The sequence below is a fragment of the Alexandromys fortis genome, unplaced genomic scaffold, assembly GCF_014885135.2.
Source record: "Alexandromys fortis isolate MF-2015 unplaced genomic scaffold, M_Fortis_MF-2015_v1.1 scaffold_85, whole genome shotgun sequence".
Taxonomy (NCBI): domain Eukaryota; kingdom Metazoa; phylum Chordata; class Mammalia; order Rodentia; family Cricetidae; genus Alexandromys; species Alexandromys fortis.
Window position 1 is genome coordinate 3,696,904 of NW_026067975.1, and position 23,829 is coordinate 3,720,732.

A 23,829-nucleotide genomic window follows, 5' to 3' on the forward strand; every position below is an offset into this window, starting at 1 on the left:
ATATATAATAGGACCAGCACTAGGTAGCTTGGCCTGGGGCAAGGAGCCTCTTTACCATGCAGGCTCCTGACCAAAGCCACAGCAGAGGCTCACACCAAAGGGCACCAGGTCAGGTCCCGTCAGAATTCAATGTGAAATATTAAAGTCGGCCTCTTAAGAGGCTGCTCTCCCCATTGAGAAAGGCCAGCTGTGCCAGGTCAGTTGCTGAAAATACTCCCTGCCTTTAAACAGATTTGGTTAATTTTAGCGATTTTTTTTATCCTCTAGAAAGTCTTTTTTTTTTTTAAGCTTTAGCATTACTTATTATTAGGTATTGCTTTACTTGAACGAAAGGGGGAAGGAGACAATCCTACTGAAAACTGAGCTTGTCAAAAGGCATTTCCAAGACTTGCGGATGAGAATGGCCACCCAGGAGCAGAAAAAATTAAAAGACAAGATTTCCATTCCATATCATGTAAGCAAAAATACCTGCAATCTCAAGTTCTTATAAGTGCCACAGATATGGGCTCTGGGGAGGAAAGTATTGGCTTATATCAATGCGAGGATGGAAAGACATGTGTGACCAAGCCTGGCACCTCACACGCTCTGACCATGTGCCCTTGTCTCCCAGGAATGGAACTGTATACAGCGTGCACAGATCAACAGCACGTATGGTGACACCTACTTAAACAAGTCACTTCTGCATGGTCTCCATCCAGTACTTGAAAGCACAGGTTAGTGTTTTAGGGGAGTCTTTTGGGTTAGTGTTGTAGCTCGTGGTCAAGATGATCCTCAGTGGTTCCTGATCCTCGCGGACCACACTCCATTTCAGTCTCCTTTCTCTTGGTACCAGGGTTGGTCTGTGCAGCCATGGAAGGATACAGAAGTAATGTGTCATCCTTTGAAAAGTCATCCCAGGGTGGGGTAGAGCTCAGTGGTAGAGCGCATGTCTAGTATGTACAAGGCCCTGGTTTTCACCCCTACAAGAACGCATGTGCACTGGAGAATCATCTTTGCTACCTTCTTACTCTTTCGCATGCATCTTCTTGCAAGTTGTCTTGCGCTGTTGTCTCTGGGGAAGAAATGTATACATCCTTGTCAAGAAACTGTTGACCCTCTGGACCAGCAACATGTGAGATATGTGGACAAGAACCCCCTGATCCCTTCAGGTCTTCTCCAGCATAGAAAAGGGGGAATTTTGGTCCTATGAAATTGCTGACTGTGTGTTATAGCCAGGCAGAATGCTGGGCTCTGGAAACAGTGACACAGAAGGATAAAGCAAGTAGGACTTGCTCTTAAGAAACTCAAGCCCTCTTGATGAGAAGCTGTGTGGAGAAGCAACCCCAAAGACAGATGGCAAGCAGATTCTTTGCACCTTAGGGAAGGCAGGTGGGAGCGCTGGAGAGAGAAGACCTCTGGGGCAGTGTGACCACCAGCTTCAGTCCTGCTCGGGAGCCCCAGGCATTGGGGCCGAGGAAGAAGACTCCTCAAGGGCGTGGCGAGAAGGTAGGGGTGCAGTGGGGTGGGTGTGGATGTATGCAAGCTGCACCTTTAAAAGCTGCCTCTAAATAGGTGGGAGCACTCTATGTGGAAGAGACTGGAACACAATAAAAGATCAGTTCTCATCTTAATTCTGGCCAAACTTACAGGTTGCGTGCCAAAGATGATGAGGACATACATGAGGGTCTACACCACTTCCTCTCGGTTGTGATGTAGCTGAGTTCCTGCAGAGGTGCAGAGAAGGAATCTAGCAGAGTTAGAAACATGGCCTGTTCTTGCCTATCCTTACTTGTTACCCAGGGGTCTCCATGGGAATGTCCAGTGCAGGCCCCATAGACTGAAGTCCACTGAGGGCATGAGAGGCTAAACTGCTTTCTATAGCAGTGGTTCTTAACCTGTGGACCGCCATCCCCTAAGGCCATTGGAAAACACACATATTTATATCACCATTCACAACCACAACAGAATTACAGTTAGGAAGTAACAACAAAAATAATGTCATGGTTGGGGGTCACTGCAACATGAGGAACTGTATGAAGGGGTCGCGGCCTTAGGAAGGTTGAGAACCACTGGTCTAATGAGAGCCAGCGACTATGGAAAGAGACAGGAAGAAGGAATTCCTTTTTCTGCTCATCCCCATTCAATTGGTCCACTGTGTACATTTGAACTGCAGCTGATTAGTGTGGCATGTTTCCTTCCCAGAGCCCCAGGTCCTCAGAGGTCACAGCAGTCTTGCTCTGTGTGGACGACGCATCTCATATACTTGCTCAATTAATCAACCTCTTACATATTTAATGGGGTCTTAATGGTGATTTATATGCTGGGATGCTGCAATTTTTTTTTAATCTTTAGAGTAGAAATTGCAAATTCGGGTGCCTGTAAGCTGTATGTCTTATGCAGAGGTCAAGCTGTCTGAATTATCAGCTGCCTGAAGCTGTTCACACCTGCCCAAGCCCACACTGCCCAGCAGTGATTTCTCAGGATTATTCTGTTTGTTTTTTATGAGAAACTGAAATTTTAAATGCATGGAGTGTAATTTTCTCCCTTTTAAAACGTTGGAATGGCACATTAAATATTAAACGTGTCCCTGGCTATGCAGTCTGTGGGCTGATGGGATCTGGATGGCGGGGTCAGTGGACTGGACATCGGTAACTTCCACTTTGGTCTATGCTGGCAGATACCATCTCTGGCGCATGTTAAAGGAGCTGTACAGAAACCATCCTTAAGGCCTCTTATTTTTGGTGACCTCACATCAGTAAGGGTTAACTGGAGTCCTGAGAATGTATAATTTACAGATAGTCTGTAGAGGTGGTTCTAACATCCACAGAGTCAAAACAAAGTCGAACTCCCTCCTGTACTACTAAATATGTTTACATGCAAATTATACCTATACCTTAAAAACCTACCTGAGCCAGGCAGTGGTGGCGCATACCTTTAATCCCCGCACTTGGGAGACAGGAGGATCTCTGTGAATTTGACACCAGCCTGGTCTAGAGAGTGAATTCGAGGACAGCCAGGAGCACACAGAGAAACACGAGGGTGGACGCGTGAAATAACGAAAACATCATATGTCCAGACCGCTAGAGACGCTGATGTCAGGACTCTGTTAATTATGTATGCTAAAATATGAGGCTAACAAAAACTAATGGGAAGAAACAGAATGAACCCCCCCGCCCCCCCATACAGCTGTACAAACAACAGTGATCAAAAAGTGAGAGCCGAGGAACACTCCATCTCACAGAAGCCCGAGGAGAAAACAAGAACAGAAACAGCCCTTCATGTATGAAAGCACAAAGGCAGAAGGGACACATTCACACCTAAAACATACATGTCTGCATTTAAAGGGTTTGCACATGAAATATGTTTTGTGTTATATTTTAATATGTTAAAAATACGTTAAACATAATTAATGGGTTATATTTTGATTTATATGTGTATGAAAATTCCCACACAACTGCAAAGAGATATACAAGGATGCTCACATAACACTGTTGCTTAACAGGGACAAAATATGGAAAATGGTCCAAATAAATGAAAATGGATAACTATGTCCTGGAAGAATTTTATATAGCAAGCGACATAACTTATATCTAGAATAAAAAATGCAGATAAGTTTAGAAAACATAATAGTAGATGGAAAACAAATTGTAAGATGACTTGATTAGTTACATAAGCCATCAGTTGCCTCTTTTCATCCTGGTGAATTCCTCTACCTTAGGCAATTCAAATGAAGCATTGAGTATTGTCTTGTCTTCTCTCACTTCAAGAGAAGCACCTTCTCAGCAAGCATCCTAGCATCTCTCCCTACCCCAATGAAATGCAAAACTCAACAATAATGAAAAGGCTGCTGCTCACCCCTCTGCCTTTCACCTCCCTGGAAAGGAAACTTCTGAGCCTCAGTACCCTGTTTATAGATAGGAGACACCAGGGTGATAGACAACACCATCATGACCTTTGATGACGTCTGTGAACTTGGAAACCGCCACTGGAACCTGTTCCTAATTAGACTTGGTTTTGTTCTGTTTTGTTTTTTGAGGCAGGGTTTCTCTGTGTAACAGTCCTGGAACTCGCTTGGTAGACAAGGCTGGCTTTGAACTCACTGATATCCTCCTGCCTCTGCCTCCTAAGTGCTATGAAAAAAATGAAAGCTGTTGTTGATTTGCTGTCCTGGAAACGATTTTCTGCTCCTTGTGGCTAGTGCCGTCTGACAGAAACACGTAAGAGCATGGTGATGCCCCTCCCTCAGACTGGAGATGGAGAAATGTGAATAGATTATTCACAGACACAGGATACAGACATAGGCACACAAGGGAAAAGCTGGTTGAGAAGCACCCACCCTGATTAGGATGGGACAATACAGGGAAGAAGGGTTTTAGGAGATGGGAGGAGGGAACACGGAATAAGAGTGTGCTATTTTGTTTGTTTGTTTTTGTGTTTTTAAGCCCCATATGGGTGACAGATACCAAAATTATTTGATGAAGTATTTGAAGTTTCTTTTCTCTAGAACAAAAGAAACTTCTAGAGGGTTCGCTGTCACAGGTTCACTGTGTCTCATGGGAGGTGCTCAGTGGCCACCCCATATCTGATTCATTTCCTGTGCCAGGGAAGAAGGCAGAACTGATGAACTAGCCTCTTTACCATTACAGTGTACAGTGTACAGACTGGCTGTGCCCATGGCGCACTACCCAAGAGAACAGAACACCAGGAAATCCCAGCATGCTGAGTAAAGATGCTGGGAAGCAAGACCTCAAAACCTTTAACAAACAATTAAAAAACAGAACAGAAACAAACAAACGAGAAACCCCAAAGAATGCGAAGGAGTATCCTTGGTGATGGAATGGCAGAGTGAAGGCAGCTTAAAGAAGTCCCAGCTCGTGGCCACTCTCTGTAAGCCAGCCCAGAAGCCACGTTTTTGAAATCACATTTCTAAACTATTCACCCAGTCTGGCGTTTGGACAACAAGATAGCGAAGTTGTTAGTAAGTTTTTTCACAAGCTTATCTGTACGTGACATATATTTGCACAAGGAGAGCAGAAGGCATGAAGTAAAAATAAAGCAGTCCTTCCCCACTCTCCTGTCCTGAGTCCTTCCCGACGTAAGCACTGGAAATAGTCTCATGGTTCTCTATATTTAATTATAACATAGTTTGGGTATAATTAGCAACTATGTAGTCTTTTTAAGAGTAAGATGCATATATACATACACACATACATATATATAATATGTAAATTGCTTTTTAATCTAATTTATATATTGGGTGCTTTCCCAAATGAGTTTCTAGGCTGACTTCACTCATATACAGTTAATACATTTAATGAACCAGTTCTGCTTAGATGGACATTTTGCTTATTTCAATTCTTTATTATTATAAGCAATGTTGTAAAGAAATCTCCATATGACTCATCCCACTCCCCTCCCCATATACAAGAAGAGCCACTTTCATTATATTTTAAATTACAGCATGAATTGGTTTTGATGGTTTTTTTTTTTTTTTTTTTGGCCCCACTCTTTTGTAAGCCCTGGGCTATACCTTCACAGGACCGAACTCTCCGACGTTCAACCTGGGAGGACCGCTTGTAGGCAACCTCGGAACTTTGAGAATTTTCTTCCCTTTTCCTGATATACTTCAGCATCCTGTTTTCATCGAAAGTATCCAGACTCCTCCTCTGAGCAGCCAGCTCTCATCTGTTCTCATCCCCAACACTTCGGAGGATTTACTCTCTTGAGAAACTGAACTAATGGGTTGTAGACTAAAACAGACCCGGGGGAAGAAGTGGGGTACAGAACTAAATAATTGGGGTGAAGTCAAAGTCTCTACTGAGAACCTCAGGTCCTTTACTCCAGAGTTCCAAGAACGGTATCCCTCAACATACAGCTCCAATCGGAGGAACTGTCTGGGCAGACAGAATAGCTCACAGATGCTGTCTGGAGGCAGACCCAAAAACAAAGGTTTTCCAATTAGCTTACAAGCAATGTTCTCTTAGAATTTCCTCCCTTCCTCCACCATTTTAGGTTTCTTACACCTCTATCTTAAATATGGATGTTAATTAAGCCTCGGCTCTCTGGAGAAGTAAAAGGAAAACAGATAACAGAACAAAAAGCTGGGGCTGGCGGATAACCTGAACAAACACTACTTAAGGCACCAACATCATTTTTTGTGCTAATATTTTCGCAGACAAGAGGAGATACTGCATTCATGAAATGGGAATAGGAGAGTAGAGATAGAAACATTCAGAGAACAGCAAGAGGTCTCAGAAGCACAGAACTAAACACAAAAATTTCAAACTTGGAACGTCTGTGTTGAGGAAGTTGCCTCTAAAGTACTTCAGTGGATAAATAGATGTTTAGGTAGATGTATGGGACAAAGAAGTAGAAAAGATGAGACAAAGAGGTTGCACTGGCGGGCACAATGTTCTTATTAAGTGGATCCTATTAAGGCGAAGAAGAAAGATGAAACTGGCAGAGACTAGCGTGGGAAAACTCCTGGGGCTGGGCGATGAGAGTTCCTATATTAAAGCTCCCACCAAATACAAAGCTCAGAGAGTGGAGAAGAACTCTCCACTCATGCCAGGTTCCCTGGGTCCTTCAAACAGGAGACAGGGACCAACTTTACTGCTAACCAGACAAGGGGTGGAAAGCATGTAGCACTCACTCTCTGATGACAAGGAAATTTGCCTGGACAATTTCAAGGTGACCTTATTTCTAACCTAGCTCTGTAGTCAAAGGATCTTCCATTCACAAGTGGAAGACACAGTCACATTCACCATGTACTATTTAAAAATAATGGGGAGGGGTAGTGAACACAGCTCAGTGGCAGAGCACTTGCCTAGCCTTTTTGAGAGGCCTGGGTTCAAATCCCCATACTGCAAAAAATTGTAATAATATAGGGCTGGAGGGATGTAATAATAGAGGGCTCAGGGGTTAAGAACTCTGGCTGCTCTTCCATAGGACCTGGGTTTGATTATCTGCTCCCATATGGTGGCTCATAATCACCTATAACTCCAGTCCCAGGGAATCTAATGTCCTCTTGTAGCCTCCATGGGAGCTAGGCACACACATGTTGTACACAGACATACATGCAGGTATAATAACCACCATACTTATTGTGGTACTTTGAATGTAATTGGCCCCCATAAGCTCTCAGGGAGAGGCATTACCAGGAGGTGTGGCTTTGTTGGAGTAGGTGTGGCCTTGTTAGAGGAAGTGTGTCAATTTGGGGGAGGACTTTGGGCTTGAAGGTCTCCTTTGCTCAGGCTTCACTCAGTGCAGCACTCAGACCACTTCCTGTTGTCTGTGGTCAGCTCCTTCTCCAGAACCATGTCTGTCTGTATGCCATCATGCTATACCATGATAATAATGAACTAAACCTCTGAAAATGTAAGCCACCCCAATTAAATGTCTTTCCTTTATAAGAACTGATGTGGTTATGGTGTCTTTTCATGGCAATAGAACTCCTAAGCCACCTAAAATAATGAAATGATTAAAAAATAATGAACTGGGTGAGAAGGCTCAGTGAGTAACGATGCTTGCTGCCAAGTCTAATGGCCTGAGGTTGACCTCTGGAATCCATATGGTGGAAAGAGAGAACCAATTCCCACAAATCCTCTGTCCCACATGCTGGGTGTACATACATATATAAATAAGTAGATATAAAAAACCCAAACATGTACAATCACTTCTAGAAAGCTACTAAACAATGCTCTCCTTGAAAATGTTGCATAAAATAGATGGAATGGGGTGGGGCGTGGAAAACAGGAACAATAGGAGAGAAAAGGAGCTCAGCACAAAATCAAGGTTCTCTTGCTCTCAGGAAAAAAAGTTCTGGTAGACAACATACAAGAGAGTCTGTGGAAATCCAGGTAAAGAGGGAAGTCAGTGAGGAGTTAGAATAATAAATTGCAAAGGGAGGGCATCAAGGAGGATTTGAAGATTTAGAGACGGTCAAATTCGTAGAAGAGACAGTTGGATAAAATACATGAAGAAGCAGGTTTGTCTGAGATAATGAGATGGAAGGGAGGGGGCGGGGTGGCTAGCAGAGAGACTAGAGAGTCTCTAGTGGCCGAGCATGGGCGTTAGTGTTGCTGAGAAAGGGCAGCACCAGAAAAATACACCAATTGCTAAAAAGATGATGATGCGGACATGGAGAAAGACTGGTTTAGAAGGGAGAGTCAGGCATATCTGAAAGGAGGAAAGAGAACAGTGCTACAGGAGAGATTCAGGTAACAGAGGAAGAGAGGAGTCTGGGAAACAAGTGTACACGGTAGTAAGCATCCAGGTGAAGACAGTGACCGCAGCAAAGGGGGACATTTTCAGTAAAGCTGGAGGAAAGATCAGAAGATAAAGGAGTTCAGGCTAGGGCTGACTCTATGTTCATGATTAGTAGCTGATAGACATTTCTATCTAGGGTACACTGACCTCTGAGTGGGCACAGGAGCTTAAGGAACATAAGACAAGTATAAACCATGTTACAGGCAAGAATACCTCACACACAGAGAGCCTTTCTTTGATCCCTACCTAGATACTTGCTTCCCTCAAAATGCAATATCACCCAATAAAATGACTCAGTCACAGAGAACAACTAGCTTATAAAAAATGTAATAAATAAAACGACTCAGGATGGATTGCAAAACAATGAGCTGTTTTCACGAACAGGCAGTTTGGGTCCCCTTTCATTCTCTGTTCTTTTAGAGATTTTTTTTCCATTTCCAGAATATTTCCTCTTTCAAGACTTTTCTCCCCTTATGCATCAATTTCTATTTCCACTAATCATTGTTTTACCTGTTTATAGAAGTAAAAATTTAACAACAAGGACAAAAAAATCTCCACAATAAAAATCCAACTACACCTGACAAAGGATGGCTGGCTTCCCATGCTTTGACACTGTGGTAAGTCAGGGTCTCTGTGTCAGGTCAGTGTACCGTGTGAGTACACAGTGGAAGGCCACACACGGTGTGGCCTGTGGATCTCTGAGTGGGTCGCACATCCGGGGGTCTCATGCAGCTCCTTTTGTTTGTCAGAACTGGGAGTTTTCTTCCACAGCACATACACTGTTTGGGCTTAGTGGTAGAAATCGCAGAAGAAAAATACTAAACTGCCTTGGTTGTTTTTTGTTTTTTTTTTTTTTTTGTAATTTTTTGACACTTTCCCTTAATTTGCAAAACTTGAGTTGATTCTTAGTCAAGTACACCCTTTCTGCTGTTGGCTAGCTCTGTGCTCTTCTGTCACTGGTACAAGAGGTGGAATCATGTTGTCACCAAGGAGCATTCTTTGGAAGTGAGGTGCTGCCCTTAGTCAATCCTTTAAAAAGGTTTTAAACTATCTCAATAATCACACAATAATTATCAGAATCTTCAACCAGTAAATGTTAAGTTGCTTTTTTTTTTTCAAATAATGTAGGTTTTTGAACATTTAATCATTTAGTTCTCTGTATACCCAGAGTGGTGAATGTTCAAAAAAGAGAACACAGTATTGCTATTATATAACCTTTCTGCGGCACTGCAGAAATCAGTAACAAGGCAGAGGAGGCCAGAAAATAAAACTCCAGAATGAAATACTTGTTTATGGGGAAAACTACCACTGGGTCATTTTTTTAATAGCCAGATGGTCTCCAAAGACGTCATCTGTTAAACCCTGTTTGTGAGATGGACTAGAAGCGCTGTGGAGCCCTGGAACTTGAGTGAGAACATGTGGCCTGGGCTAATTCCGAGTGGATCTTGGTGGAAGATGATCCCTAAGTCAGCACAGAGCAACTGGACTCTTTGAAGTGATAGTATGGGTCAGCCCTCAATACTTGATGTTTGGTGTATAAAATGTAGACAGGGAAAGTGGACTCGGTTACAGGACCTTATAGTGACCCCAGTCCTGAGCTTAAATAGCATTGCCGCTGGTGCTAGAGAGGAGAGGAGAAGAGGGGAGGAGAGGTGAGGGGAAGGGAGACAAGGGAGAAGGATTCTGATAGAACAGAAGTAACAACTTTGCATTTTCTGCTTGTTTCAATGTCTCCAACCCTGAACCTACATGATTTGTACAAGTCCAGCTATTTCAGTAGACTGCCCTCCACACAGTAGACCCAAACCCTGCAGTCTTTTGTTCTCAGCCTCTCCTTTATGGGGAGTATCTTATGTGAATGAGCAAAGCCATTGCTCTTCAGGGGTACCTCATGCTCCTACATTTGCAAGAGGCACCTGGGGGTTAGGGTGCCCCTATGATGGTGTGAACTTAACTGGAGGCACAGGTAGTAACTGCTTCCTGAGGCTAGGCAAGGCTCTTCAGCAGAACTGTGTGTATTTAGCAAGCCTCCATCTGGTAGATCCCCTATTCAGACCTCACCAGCAACTAGTCTGTCAATTTGAAGTGACAGGCACAGGAAACCCCCTGCTGATTTGCACCAAGATGCGGATTCATACACCCCCAGGGTGAGTTCTATGAAGCCTGGCACAGAAATGTTCTAGGTTGCTTATAGAAGAGACTCCTGTGATTATGATTTGAATATTAAACATAAACAAAAGGAATTACTTTAAACACAACTTACTTAAAGAAGTCCCTTAGAAACTTGAAGCACACGAGGAAGTCCAAATTGGGCCAATATGGATTTTTTTTTCTAATGTAGAAAAAGAGGAAAAGTAGCACAGCAGGCCCTGAAATATGTGACAAACAATTTGGAACCAGCGGTGACAATTACAAGAGTATCCCGATAACATACTGCCTGCTTTCTTGTCTCTGTTTGATTCCTTGACTCCAGGAAATATTGAAAAGATACAAAATATGCTCTCATGTAAGCTACTTTTAGCGTGATCAATCACTTCTCTTTGTGTTTGCTGTGCTGTGGTTAGGATCCTGTGATTAATATCTCACCCAAAGGGAGCAGAGATATATTCCCTATATTTATAAAAAGGACTTAAAATAGAAAAATCTGGAAAAAGATATTCCAAACATCAATAGCGAGTGGTTAAAGTTTTTGGAAGCGATAGTTGTTAACCCACTGAAAAGAAAATTCAATGCAAAATCCTATAGAATTATTTTTTTAAGTTAATTTTAATTTTAGTATATAAAAGGCCCTCACTGAGTCTTCAAAATACTGTGATTTTCAAATTTTATAATCCAATCTTAGAACCAAAAAGTATTCTACCAGTACTGTTCACTATCACAGCATTTAAGGTATGCTATATTTTTAATATAAAAATTATCAGAAACCTATATGGGGAGGGATGAATAACCTTTTGAGAAAACCACATAGAAACATATTATTGTAGAAGCTTTCTAAAACTTAAAAGAAGTTTAAATAGAGTTAATATTCTCCTCTTCAAGGTTCAGAGACAGTCGTGAAAGAGAAGGCAGGAGGTTTGCAAGAGCCAGAGGTGGTGGATAACTTCAAGAAACCATGTTTTCAGGACACAACAGGTCAGATGCACAGGTGAACTTGTAGCAAATATGACAGCATGCACAAGCCCCATGGAAAGCTGAGGCCAGACAACTCTCACCATCGCTGGGGAGGTGGACACGGAGTCCATCACTAACTGAGAAGATTTTGTCATTTGTCATCTTCAGGGAAAGTCAGAGGCAGTTTTCTTTTATGGTATGAATACTGAATACCCATTCCAGGGAAGGTGCCATACCCAAAGGTAGTTAGTCAACACAAATTTGAGTCTATGGAGAGATAGAGAGGAAGGCAGAGGGAACAAACTTTGGCAGGCAGGAAGGTGCTCAAAATACAAAAATATTAAAAAAAAAAAACAAATTATCTGGAACCTATTTACATACAAGGTATGATGGTAGAATTAACGTTCTTTCTTTTCTTTGTTTAAATAATTGGCCACCTAAATGCCCAATTTTACATCTTTCCTCTTTCATGGTATAACTTTCGCACTGCTTATATGCTTGTAACACATGTACATACATGTCCAGTGATATAAATCTCTCGTTTCTGCATGTTCCATGATGTTCATTTGACCACAGTGGTTTATTTTCTATACTGGTATCCCGTTCCAATAATTATAGGAATTGTATTATTTCATTCTTAATTTTTAGAATTTCTAGACAATGTAATTCATTTATTCTTCCTTATGAAGTTTAAATAATGCAATACAATTCTAGGAACCATGGCTTTATTATTTTCATGCAGATTATATTACATTTTAAAATTAATCTAAGGAAGCTGTGTTTTGAACAGGACCCCAAGATCCACATATTGAAAACTTGATCACCAATAAAACAGTGTTAAGAGGTGAATCCTAACGAAGAGTTAGTCAGGAAATCTCCGCCTTCATGGGTGGACTAATGGTATTATCCCAAGAGTGGGAAACTAGTCATGAGCACACTTGTTATAAAAGTGAATTTGGCTCTTTCTTGGCCTTCCATCTTCTATCATGGGATGATGCAGTATGAAGATCCTCACAGTTGACAACTTCCTTCCTTCCTTCTTTCCTTCCTTTCTTCCTTTCTTCCTTCCTTCCTTCCTTCCTTCCTTCCTTCCTTCCTTCCTTCCTTCCTTCCTTCCTTCCTTTTGTTCTTTCATTCATTCTTTCTTTAAAGCCCAGGACAACCTGCCTATATTTGGTGCTGCTCCCAATGGGCTGGGCTCTCCTATGTCAATTATAAGACAATCCCACATAGACATTACCTCAGTCTGATCTAGTCAGTTTTTCAATTGAAGCTTTCCCTCTCCAACACATCTAAGCTGCGTCGAGCTGAAAACTAAGGCTTACCAGGACAAGTACTCTGTTATAGCTACAGAAACTACCTGAGAACCATGCAGGCAAATTTGCATTTTGAATATTGAGTGTTCCTATCCAAGACACAGCACACTTCTCATCTTCTCAAGTTTTCATGTCTTCTCTAGGCTGTGCACACTATTTCTGTGTTTTTAGTTAGCTTTCCGCCTGATAGGAGCACTTGGTCACTATTTTGAACCTTGGCCCTTTTCTTTGTCTTCTGAGAGTTCTGACCAAAGCAAGTGATGAAGAGATCATTTATGAGGGTTAAGGCTAGTGGCTCCTCTTTATTTGAATACTGGGTCCATTACTGATCTCTTTCCCCTCCCATCCTCACTATGCATCATCTTCAGACCACGGGTCAGGTCCTGTGCTGTCTTCTAACACAATCACTTCTGTGTCTTTCTTCTAATGAGCCACAACACCTATTCAGAGACAGCTCCCATTCCAGAGGAAACAGACAATGCAAGGCTCCCCTCGTACTCCAGGCACTTGACTTCATGGTCCTCCAAGAGACAATATAGTACATATTACTGAGTACCTAATAAAGGAGAAGAAATTGCTCTCTGGGTGTGCTGTAATTGGATCACGTCTTTGTCCTCATGGTACTCAATAAGCATCCAGGAGGACCTTGGCTTTTCTTTTTATTAGTGTAAGAAAGCTATAAACCATGGGTAGGACATTAGAAATTATCCACTGCCAAGAAGGATGGTAGAACTCTCAATTCACATTCCACAGTAATGCAAATCTTTTGTGTGTCAGGAGGGGCACTTGGCATTCTCTCAGATACTACCTTGCTTTGATTTACAAGAGACAATCATGAGCTTAGAAAATGGAAGCCCAAAGAAGGTTAAAGAAGCTTATGTCCATGTATTAAAATGACCATGGGAGATAATCGAGTGGTCCTTCAGACATTTCAGGCTCAGCAGGAAGTGGGGCTAGGCTCCAGGAGGAGGGCAGCTCAAATGTACCTCCGAATTGAAGACCAGTTTGGCTGGTGTGTCCCCAGCTCTTGTTGTGACATAGGAGCTCCTTGTCTGGAAGACTCCAAAATCATGATGCTGCAAAGCCAGAAGGCCAAGGTAAAGTTGTTGGCAGATAGCTGAGCTGCTATTGTCTAGATGGGGAAACATAAGAGATTCCCTTGATAAAATCTAATAGTAATGCTTCTAGCAAAGTAACATTGGTGACAGGGACACTGTTGCCCTCCTGTCCTTTTGTGTACACAGACGGCATAATACTCTTTGATGTCAGCTGGATGCTGCTGTTAGCAACAGAGCAAAGTCACCCAGGCCCCCCTCACTATGCCTGGCAGAGCCAGAAGCCTGTTAGCTTCTGGTCTCTGGTACACTGGATATCAGTTGGCTGCTGTACTGCAAGTGATGATAGTCATTGCCATTGGATGCAAGAATCTTGTGGCTACCACATTATCATTGGCTCAGATGCAGCTCTTTTGACTCTTTTTTTTTTTTTGTTACTCAAGCAGTCTTTAATGGAAACTGTATGAGACGCCCCTACTCCTGCATCTTCTCAATCATTTCTTTCTTGTATTTGCCCTTCTCCTTTCCTACTTGTCGAGACTTGGCTTTCCTTTCCAGGATCTTCTTTCGGTCTTTGTCCAGCTTTAGTCTGGTGATCACCACCTTGCTGGGGTGGATGCCCACGTGGACAGTTGTGCCATTAGCCTTTTCTCGCTGCACCCGTTCAATGTAAATGACGTATTTCTTCCTGTACACTTGGACCACTTTGCCAATCTGCTGGCCTTTGTAGTGTCCCCGGACAACCTGAACTTCGTCATCCTTTCGAATGGGCATCGAGCGAACATTGTACTTCTGTCTCAGCTCTTTGGAAAGGGGGGAAGACATGATCTTCCTCCGAATGTGAGAAGGTGCATAGAAATGCCGTTTGCGGTTCTTGCTCCAGTCAGAAGTCACAAACGGATTGAACTTCATTTTGGCGGCTGCGATCCAGCGATGGCCGCAAGAGGAAAGAGCTCTTTTGACTCTTAAAATAAGACTTAGCCTTACAAAAACAGATGAACACACTTTCAAGTGAAAGTCTTGATCACTTACTAAGACTGCATACAGGTATGAGAAAGGGAGTCAGAGCATCCCAACCTCTGAGAATGGTTCTTAGCATCAGTCTTCCTGATCTGTATTTTTGTCCCTGGCTGGATCCGGTATAGACCACTGGCATGCTCCAGCTATCTATTCTGGGAGAACACTGCAGAGCAAGCTGTTGGAATGTCTCTAATTTCAAGACTCATCTTTGATGCCAGTTAGTAAGAAATGGAGAAAGTATCCACTCCATGCTGATTGACTAGGTCCATCCCATGACACAATAATCCAAATGCAATAATAACGATGATGATGATGATAATAATGATAGTAGTAGTAGTAGTAACAGTAGCAAATGTTGTAGGACCATTTGTTGATCTATCTGTCTGTCTGTCTGTCTACCTATCTATCTTCAAGACAGGATTCTTTGTGTAGCTCTAGTTGTCCCTGAACTCACTCCACAGACCATGTTGGCCTTGAATTAATAGAAATCTGCCTGCCTTTCCTCCTGAATTCTGGGATTAAAGGTTGTGCCATCACTGCTTGGTCATTTGTTGAGTTTTTATCATGTGTTAGTTGGATGTTTTAAATAATTTACCATACTGGCTTACAGCAACTGTGTGGGCCCATTTTATTCAGGAGGGAAGCAGGTATCTGGGAGATTCAGTGCTTTTTCTCAGGCTGCACACTGACAGTGATAGAGACAGAGGAGAAGTTCATCTTCATCCAACCAATTGGGAATCTGAACTCTTTTCAATACAGTAATCTATTTTCACCCACTTCTATCGTCTGCATACTTTTAAAACGTTTAGAGAAGCTTAGTTACCATAGTGTAAACCCCATAAAGAGCAAATAAAGAGTTTGAATGCTACCAAATATACAAAAAACTAGAACTAAAATTTAAGGAGGAGAAATAAAAACCATCTTTCAGTACTAGGAAGATTGAACACAAAACTTTGTATAGCTAGGCAAGTTCCCTGCCTTTGAGCTACATTCATAGTGAAGAAACATTTTTTAAAATATCCACCAAAACCAAAACAATTCTACATAAGCCTCTGAAACCAAGACTCTGGAGACAATGAGCGATGCCGCTAAAATTCTCTCTACCCTTGGCAATGTTTGATGTTGGCATCAGAAAGATTCTCTCTGTGGTTGGTACAGAATGCCATTTCTCAGAGAATTATGGGAATGGAAGAGACCTTTAAAGACCATAAAACCAGATGAGTTAACAAATGTAGAGTCGAGTAGCTGAATTATAGAATGTGCGCCTAGCACTGAAGAGGACACAGGCTCACTTACCAGAGATGCAACAGTCGCACCCCAGAAGCTTCCAGAGTTGACCGAGCCAAGTGTTAGCCATTGGCAAAGCTTATTACAGACCTCGTTCTTCCCAACTCTTGATTTAGGACAGTTTGAAAACCTCCTAAGATATCCCTAGGATGTTCAGTGACACCTTCTAGAAGATCCTATGGCTATGGATAGCAAAAAGAAATACAGACTATTAAAAGAAAACATAGTGGAGACACTTCAAGACATAGAGATGGATAAAGTCCTTGCAGTGAAGATTCCCAATGCACAGTAGACTAAAGCTGAACTAGACAAGTGGGATTATGTCAAACTCTGCCACACAGCTTCACAGCAATGGGGCCAATCAAAGCAGTGAAGAGACAACCTGAAAAATGAGAGAAAAGGTTTGCAAACTACTCATGTCACTGGGGGTCGGCAAGCAGAATATGTTAGGAACTCGAACACTTAGCAACAAAACCTTAGGTAATCCAGTTTGAAAATAGACAAAAGGCCTAGCTACACAGGACGGTCCTAAAAAGAAGTTATAATACAAATGGCCAACCTGTCTGTGAAAACCGCTTCGGGAACACCAGTCATCAGAAATGCAAACATAATGACTATAAGATACAATCTTGCTACTAGGTCAGCTGATAACAAAAGATAGCAAGTGTAGGTGAAACAGAGAGCAAAGCAAAGCTTTGGTGAGAATGCCAGCTAGTAAAACCATCATGGGGAGAAGTATGGAGAATAGTCCAAAAATTAAAACCAGAATGATCACAGGAGCCAGTAGTCCCACACTGGGGTGTGTGCAGAGGGTTCCAAATTTCTGCACACTGCGGTATTCCTCACAGTAGCCAGGATGAGGATCCAATCAAATATCAGTAGGTGAAGAGATAAAGGAAAGATGGAGCTGCATACACTGGAGTATTTTTTGCTTCTAAAACAGATAAAATCTTGTCATTTATGGTAACATGACTAGACTGAGTAGACACAGAAAGCCAGAGGGGGCATGAGCTCCTTCCTTGTGGAACCTGCGTGAGACAACAGGAAGAAATGGAAAGTGGAATAGTGACTAACCAGAGACCACGGAAGATGGGGGAGACGGAGGAGAAAGGGTTTGATAATGTTACGGTGGATCTGAGGAATCAATTTGATGTTTATTGCACAGTTTGGTAATAACGACAGTTAGTGGATTGTGTAAAAGAGTGGATCCTGAGCATTTCACCAGAAAAAAAAAAAAAGATAATTGTTTGATGTGACAGATATGCTAATTACCATGATTTGGTCAGCATACAATGTATACATCATCAGCACAGCGTGTTTATTACACAGTAAGAGGTATAATTATGAAAAGTTATAATTATCTAAATGTATGCAATTATTAAGTGTCCATTAAAATATTCGAGCTGGGTATAGTAGGCCCTATCTGTAATCTTGGTATTCTGAAAGCAGAGAGGATTGCTGTAAGTTGAGGCTAGCCTGAGCTACACACAGCGTGAGTTTAAGGCCAGCCTGGGTGACACAAAGCCTCTCGCCCCATCTTTCTACATACAAAGTAAAAAATCTTGAGGTTGATATTAAATTAGATGATGTTCATCACCTCTTTTTGCTTAGTTAATTTGATTTTAGTCAAGGGCCTGCCAAAGAGATGGTCAGAGACAGAAAAGTCCACAGTAGATAGAACAGTGGGGACAGAACCCTCAGGGTAACACAGGAGGAGCCATCTAACAGACAGACTTCATAAAGGTCTGGCAAAGCTTCTAAGATAGGAATTTTGGGTTCTAGACCAGAAAAGAGTCAGTCGAATGACTGAGAAATTTTATGTAAAAAAGCATTTCTGCCACTGTGAATAGTCTTCTTATAAGCCTGAGATCCCTTAGTATGATCAGGCAGAAATCAGCAGAGGGAACCCAGTCAACAGGAGTAGGCCTGTTGCTCCATTGTTCATAAATAGCCTCCTTCTACTGGAGCACATCCCTGCTAATTCATTCACCCAGTGGGCATCCCTAATTTTATACCACCAGCACAGAGAAAAAGATTCACAGCAGCAGCATGGCCCATGTAGCCAGTTTCAACAAAACGCTTGCTTGACCCTGGAGTAGAGCATAGAGACGGAGGGCAGGCTGTTCAGAAGCTCCAGGCTCCTCTGATCATCTGCCTTCATTAGGCCTGTTCATTCTCCTTTTATTTGTTTGTGAAAGAGATAACAAAGTATTTTCAACATTTTAACATCAGGGTTTAACATCACATTTTAAAAAAAAGGAGATCCCTATTTTTCTTGAAAATTCAGATCTATCAGTTTTGGCTCTATTTTCTGCATGGCAGTAACTAGACAGAATTCAGAAACATCAGACACACACACACACACACACACACACACATATATATATATATATATATATATGTATATATATATTAAATGTAGACAATCTGAGTCTCTCTGAAGTCCATCTTACCCAACCTGGCTCAAAGGGCCAGAGTTAAAGCAGAGGTAGTTCAGTGAGGGGTCAGGGCACCTAGCTGAGGAGCCAAGTCTTACTCCTAAGGTTTCCAGAGGCACTATAGGGTTTGAAGCAGGGCACTGACCAACAAGAGTGGCTTTTGTTGAACGGGACTCTGAGACTCGCATAAAGAACACACACAAGGGAACAGAGAATGAAGGGTGTGAGGCAGTTAAGACTTCTTCTTAAGAAATCCAAAATGAATTGGCAAAGGCCTTTAAATGAAGTCATATGGAAGGTCACAAGATGATTCCTGAAACATTTGTAGAAGGCTGAGCAAAAAGCAGGGACTGAGATTCAAGTAGATCTTGGAATAATGGGATGGTGGGAGGAAGGGCATAGACACTTAGCATTTCCTTGTTGCAAGGAGGGGCTGCTTGTTTGTCCTGGCTACCCGGCTAGCTTAGCCCCAAAATAACCATACAGAAACTGTACTAATTAAATCACTGCTCGGCCCCTTAGCTCTAGTTTCTTAATGGATAATTCTTACATCTTAATTTAACCCATTTCTATTAATGTATATATCACCACGTGGCAGTGACTTACCAGGTAAAATTCCCAGTGTTTGTCTCTGGTAGATCTGTGGTGTCTCTCCAGCTCAGCCTAAGTTCTGCCTTATTAGGCCAAGGCAGTTTCTTTATTCATTAACCAATACAAGCAACACATAGAAAGAAGGTCCTCCTACACCATTTCCCAACCCTCACTAGAACACCCTCAACAGAGTCCTGAGATTAGTATGACTATGCTTAACATACCTTACTGACTTATTTACACATCAGGGATGTGGAAGTAGAGATAAAGCATTGAAGCCCTTTGAAGAGACTTCCTTAGATCAGCGGTCATAGCCTTTGGTAATGGGTGGGGGGGGGGACCTCTAAAACTCTGAACGGAGAAAGAACTTGTCAGGAGCCTTGGGGTCCAATGTAGACTCCATGTTTTAAAATTCTGGTAGATACAGATAACCACCACACTCTACAGGGATTGAATATTGGGCTGAACTTTCACATTTGCCTCCCAAACCACACCGGGTCCTGATGGTAGGTAGGAGAGGGGCCATGTGGGGCCAGCCTGGCCCTGATACAGAATACCTTGCATTCTTCTTAGACTCCCTATGTGCAGTGCAGCCAAGTCATTTCTTAGCTGCTAGGAAGACCCTCTGAGCCTTCTAGTACATTCCCCACAGCGGGAAGGCTCAGCTCCCTCTCAAAATTGAAATACCATGTTCACTTGCGAATATAGAGATAATCTCAAAACAGCTATTTATTTGAAAAGAGAAAAAAGCAAGTAGATAGAATCTCCTATAGGTTTCAGTCCAGTGGAGAATGAAAGACACAGAAGGTTTAGCTCATTTCTCCAAGGAGAGGAGAAAAGGGGCATCACACCAGAGGATGGAAGTCATGCTGCCAGCATGGGAGATGGAGTGGTCTCTCAATGAACTTCATTATGGCAATGGAAAGAATCTCCCAGAACACAAAGATCCCCCCCAACAACTCATCAGCAATCACCTAACTCATGCATGGGCACTGAAAAGGCAATTTTCCAAGCCCTGTACTTCATTAACAATGGAGACTGGAGTTGGAGGATGCCCACAAGGAGTAACTAAGACAAGGTGGGAGACAAAGAGGTTAAAAGGGAACCCTGGGACATACTGACTCCACAAGATCACATAACTTCTGGAGCAAGGTAACAAACAGTGCTCAGTTTGGGAGAAAACTTATAATGAATAGTGCAATTTTGTATATAGGAGAGAGAAAAGAAATGCATTTACATAGAATAATTATTATTTAGAAAGGGTGCTTACTCGACACAAACTACAACCATTATACTTCTCTGATGAAAATAGGTTTTCCAAATTTTGCGGAAATTTACAATTTATGCATAATGCACGTACATTTTCCAAGCACAACAGCTAAGCACCCCCATTTTTACAGAGGCTTTCTCCTTCAGTTCAGTGTGCATGCGAAAAGTCTCGCCATGCCCTAGATAAAAATTCATCTCAGGGTGTTGGGCTGTGTCACTCCCAAGGGAAGGCACATAAATCTTCATTTTACCAGGACAATAGCTTTGTATAAGAGGATAAACTAGTCCCCCTTAATCTCCACTTCTTTCCAGCTGACAACAGAGAGATGCACACATGTCTGGAAATTTTGGAATAGACTGAGTTTTAAAACCACTTCTAAATATGGCCTTATCTTTTTTAGTATCTCAGCTGGTTCTGATATCCCAATGTAAGAGGCCAAGGGAATCAATATCTGATATCTTATAGTTAACAAAAAGCTAATCTCATTAATCTTTCTCCAAAGTTCCACAAAAGTGGGTTTTTTTTTTTTTTTTTGACATTAGATAGACCATGTTAGTTGTCTAGGACTGATAGGAAGTAGCCTAGGCTAAGTATCATCCCTGGTGGCTTTGGCCCATCATCTTCTCACTGACACTGATACCAGCTTAATATTAGCCTTAACCAAGGAATTCCCTATCCCTGATGGCTCCTGTCTCGGAGTCATGCTGTGGTGATGTGGGATGCCCTTCTGTATGCTGTGAATATGTTTTTATTATTGAACTGGCAAATAAAGAAGCTGATTCAGGCAATAGCCAGGTAAAAAGAGCCAGGTGGGAAACCCAAGTAAAGATAAAGGAAAAAAGAAGGCAGAGTCAGGGAGAACCAAGATGTGAGGTAACAAGTTTCAAGCTTCATGGTAAAAGAAAGAATAACAGAAATGGGTTAATTTAAGTTGTAAGAGCTAGTTAATAATAAGCCTGAGCTAACTGGTCAAACAGTTTGCAATTAATATTAAACCTTGGTTATTCAGGAACTGATGAGTGGGAGAGAAACCTCCAGTTACACTGTGGTTCTTGTGTTCATCTGTAGGCAGTTTATCTCCTCACGTGGGAACTCTTTGTTTTCTTTTGATATTTATTCTATTTATTACACTTAATTATAGCAAAGACCTTCCAGTTTCTAGGCAAGGATTTGAACAAGCCTTCCTCAGTGCAAGGTTTCTCATCTAAGTAGGAGTATGAAGTATAAAAAGCATAATAATTTAGGGAGATAGAGATGGCTGATATAGATTACTCTCAGAACATACAGTAAATAGACAATAATAAACACCAATGGGGATGTGCTCTGATAGGCCAATGGAGTAACATGGCTGACTAGAACCTAGCAGTAGAGAGGCCAAAGGCAAGGCTATAAGCACAGCAAGAGGTAGGGTGCCCAGCACAATTCCCAGGAAGGCTTCAGTGACAGCCCAGAGGACTGTTACAGAGCTTGTAACTATGCTTTGAAAATGGAAAAACAAAAATGGGAGAATAATTATCCCACACCAGGAGGAATGAGTTCAGCAAGTCACTGCTATATTCAGAAAGCTGTAGGGGGATGGGGAAGTCTTGGAGCTTGCTGTACTTCCTTTAGAGAACAGTGGCCAGGAGTTCTCCATCCTAGTACACACAACACATCGTGTTGTAATGAACGGAGGGACAGGTTCCTGCTTGATGTCACTAATCAGGACGAAAGAGAGAACAGCAGCACAGACATGCGTGAGCCACTGCCCCACCCTGAGCATGAGGATCAGCAATATTTGCACTTTTCCATGGGTAGATCCATTGTTGTTAGCACAGACACACCGCCCTCCATTCAGTCGTGGTTACAAGTGGCAAAGGACTTGTCACTGGTGAAGTCAGAAGAGGTCATCCTGTAGGATGCTTTGTCAGGTAAGAGAGCCAGACTCTCAGAACTCAGTGGCAGCTGGTACCCAAACTGGCCCCCAGATCTCGCTGCTTCTTTTTATTGTTAGTTTCTATGCTATGATATGAAATCCATTCTCACTTGTCTAAGTTCCCTGTAAATACATTTAGTTTGAAGGGATTACTTGTAGAAAAATCTATATGCAATGGAAACCAACAAAAATGATTGATAAAATACAGAGCCAGTTTTATATGTGTGACATTTGCCTATGCCTGTGTACGTGCACAAAATTCCAATCTTGTAAATAATTTCTTTACATGTAACTCAGTTATGTTCTTTTCTTTTGCCAAAATAAATAAATAAACCAGACACAGAAATCATCAACAGAAAAAAAAAACCCCTTCATTCTTCTTGTTTAATTACTTTAAGGCTCGGGGTAAATTCAAGGCCCTCTTCCTGCGTTCCTCTGCATGTACAGAGGCTACAGCTTTAATGACAGCATCAAAGGAAAGGAGGAGATAGTCTTTAAATGTAACTGACTGCACTGAGTCACAGCATGAGGGGAGAACACTGAAGAAATCACTGGTCTGTCCACTCCAGTCGCTGATCAATTAGTGTGAAACAATTAATTATAGTGACAGTGCATCTGCTCTCCAAACCCCTCACTCAGCACACACGGACTAAAGAAGCACCAGCTAACAAAAGCCAGTGCTCCAGGGGAGGGGGAAAAGCTGAGGATTGGAGCCACGGAGAACGTCTCTCTGTACCTAGCTGTATGTCTGAAGGACCAACTGAAGATGCTGAGATGGAGAAGCTGTAAAATCACTATCGGGAAGATAATGAAAGACCATCCAAACACACCATTTCATATCCTTAGATGCTAATATGTGACTTAATGAGAAAAAAAAAAAGAGGTGTGGGGTTTGGTTGAATTTCAGCCGCCATTTCTTCTCAAGTTGGTCAAGGGGTGGAGGGACAAAAGGAAAAAAAGGACAACCTTTTGTTATTCTTTCCAATACTCATCTTTGGGTCACTGATCAGTAAATTACCTTCCTAGGGATTTTAGACACATTGATATAAGCCCTCAAGGTAATCAACTTATGTGATGGGAAAAGTAGAACCCAGAGAAACAACAGAAGGACCGAACACCTGTCTGGTCTGCTGTGTCCCAAGGACAGCAGAGGTGCTCTGGGTGTGACCATGGATGACAAGGTGGTATTCTCCGGTTTTGTCATGTGGCTCTCTCCTGAGAACTTCAGGAAGTTACAAACACATCACACACCACTTATGCCCTGAACATGTTAGTTTGCCAAATGTTTTAGAAACACATTTATTTTATTTTTAATTATAGATGTGTGATGTGTCCATGGGGGGGGGGTATATGCATGTGAGTGCAAGTGGCCTTGGGTCCCAGAGGCATGAGGTGACTTGGATATGGGTGCCGGGAACTAAACTCAGGTCCTCTGCAAGAGCATTATGAGACCATAACCACTGAGCAATCTCTCTGGCCCAGAGAAGTGACTCTCGTAGAGAAAAGTGCCAAACAGTTCCTTTGTCCTACATTTATATAGTGATCGTGTGCGTGTAGATTGTGTGAACATGCCACAGAG

General features: G+C 42.2%; 2 protein-coding genes across 2 annotated transcripts in view; both read right to left on the reverse strand.

Annotated features, from left to right (window-relative positions):
* Slc9a9 (solute carrier family 9 member A9) overlaps nt 1–23,829 on the reverse strand; it is a 548,379-nt gene that overhangs the window by 319,290 nt on the left and 205,260 nt on the right. The gene's annotated exons all lie outside the window — the stretch shown is intronic.
* Nucleotides 14,204–14,680, reverse strand: LOC126510653 (60S ribosomal protein L26-like 1). The gene has a single exon (XM_050157299.1). The coding sequence runs from the start codon at nt 14,639–14,641 to the stop codon at nt 14,204–14,206; it is 438 nt and encodes a 145-aa protein (XP_050013256.1). The 5' UTR covers nt 14,642–14,680.

Bases quoted from the DNA above. Each gene is read 5' to 3' on its own strand.
- LOC126510653 (XM_050157299.1), bottom strand. From the start codon at position 14,641: ATGAAGTTCAATCCGTTTGTGACTTCTGACTGGAGCAAGAACCGCAAA.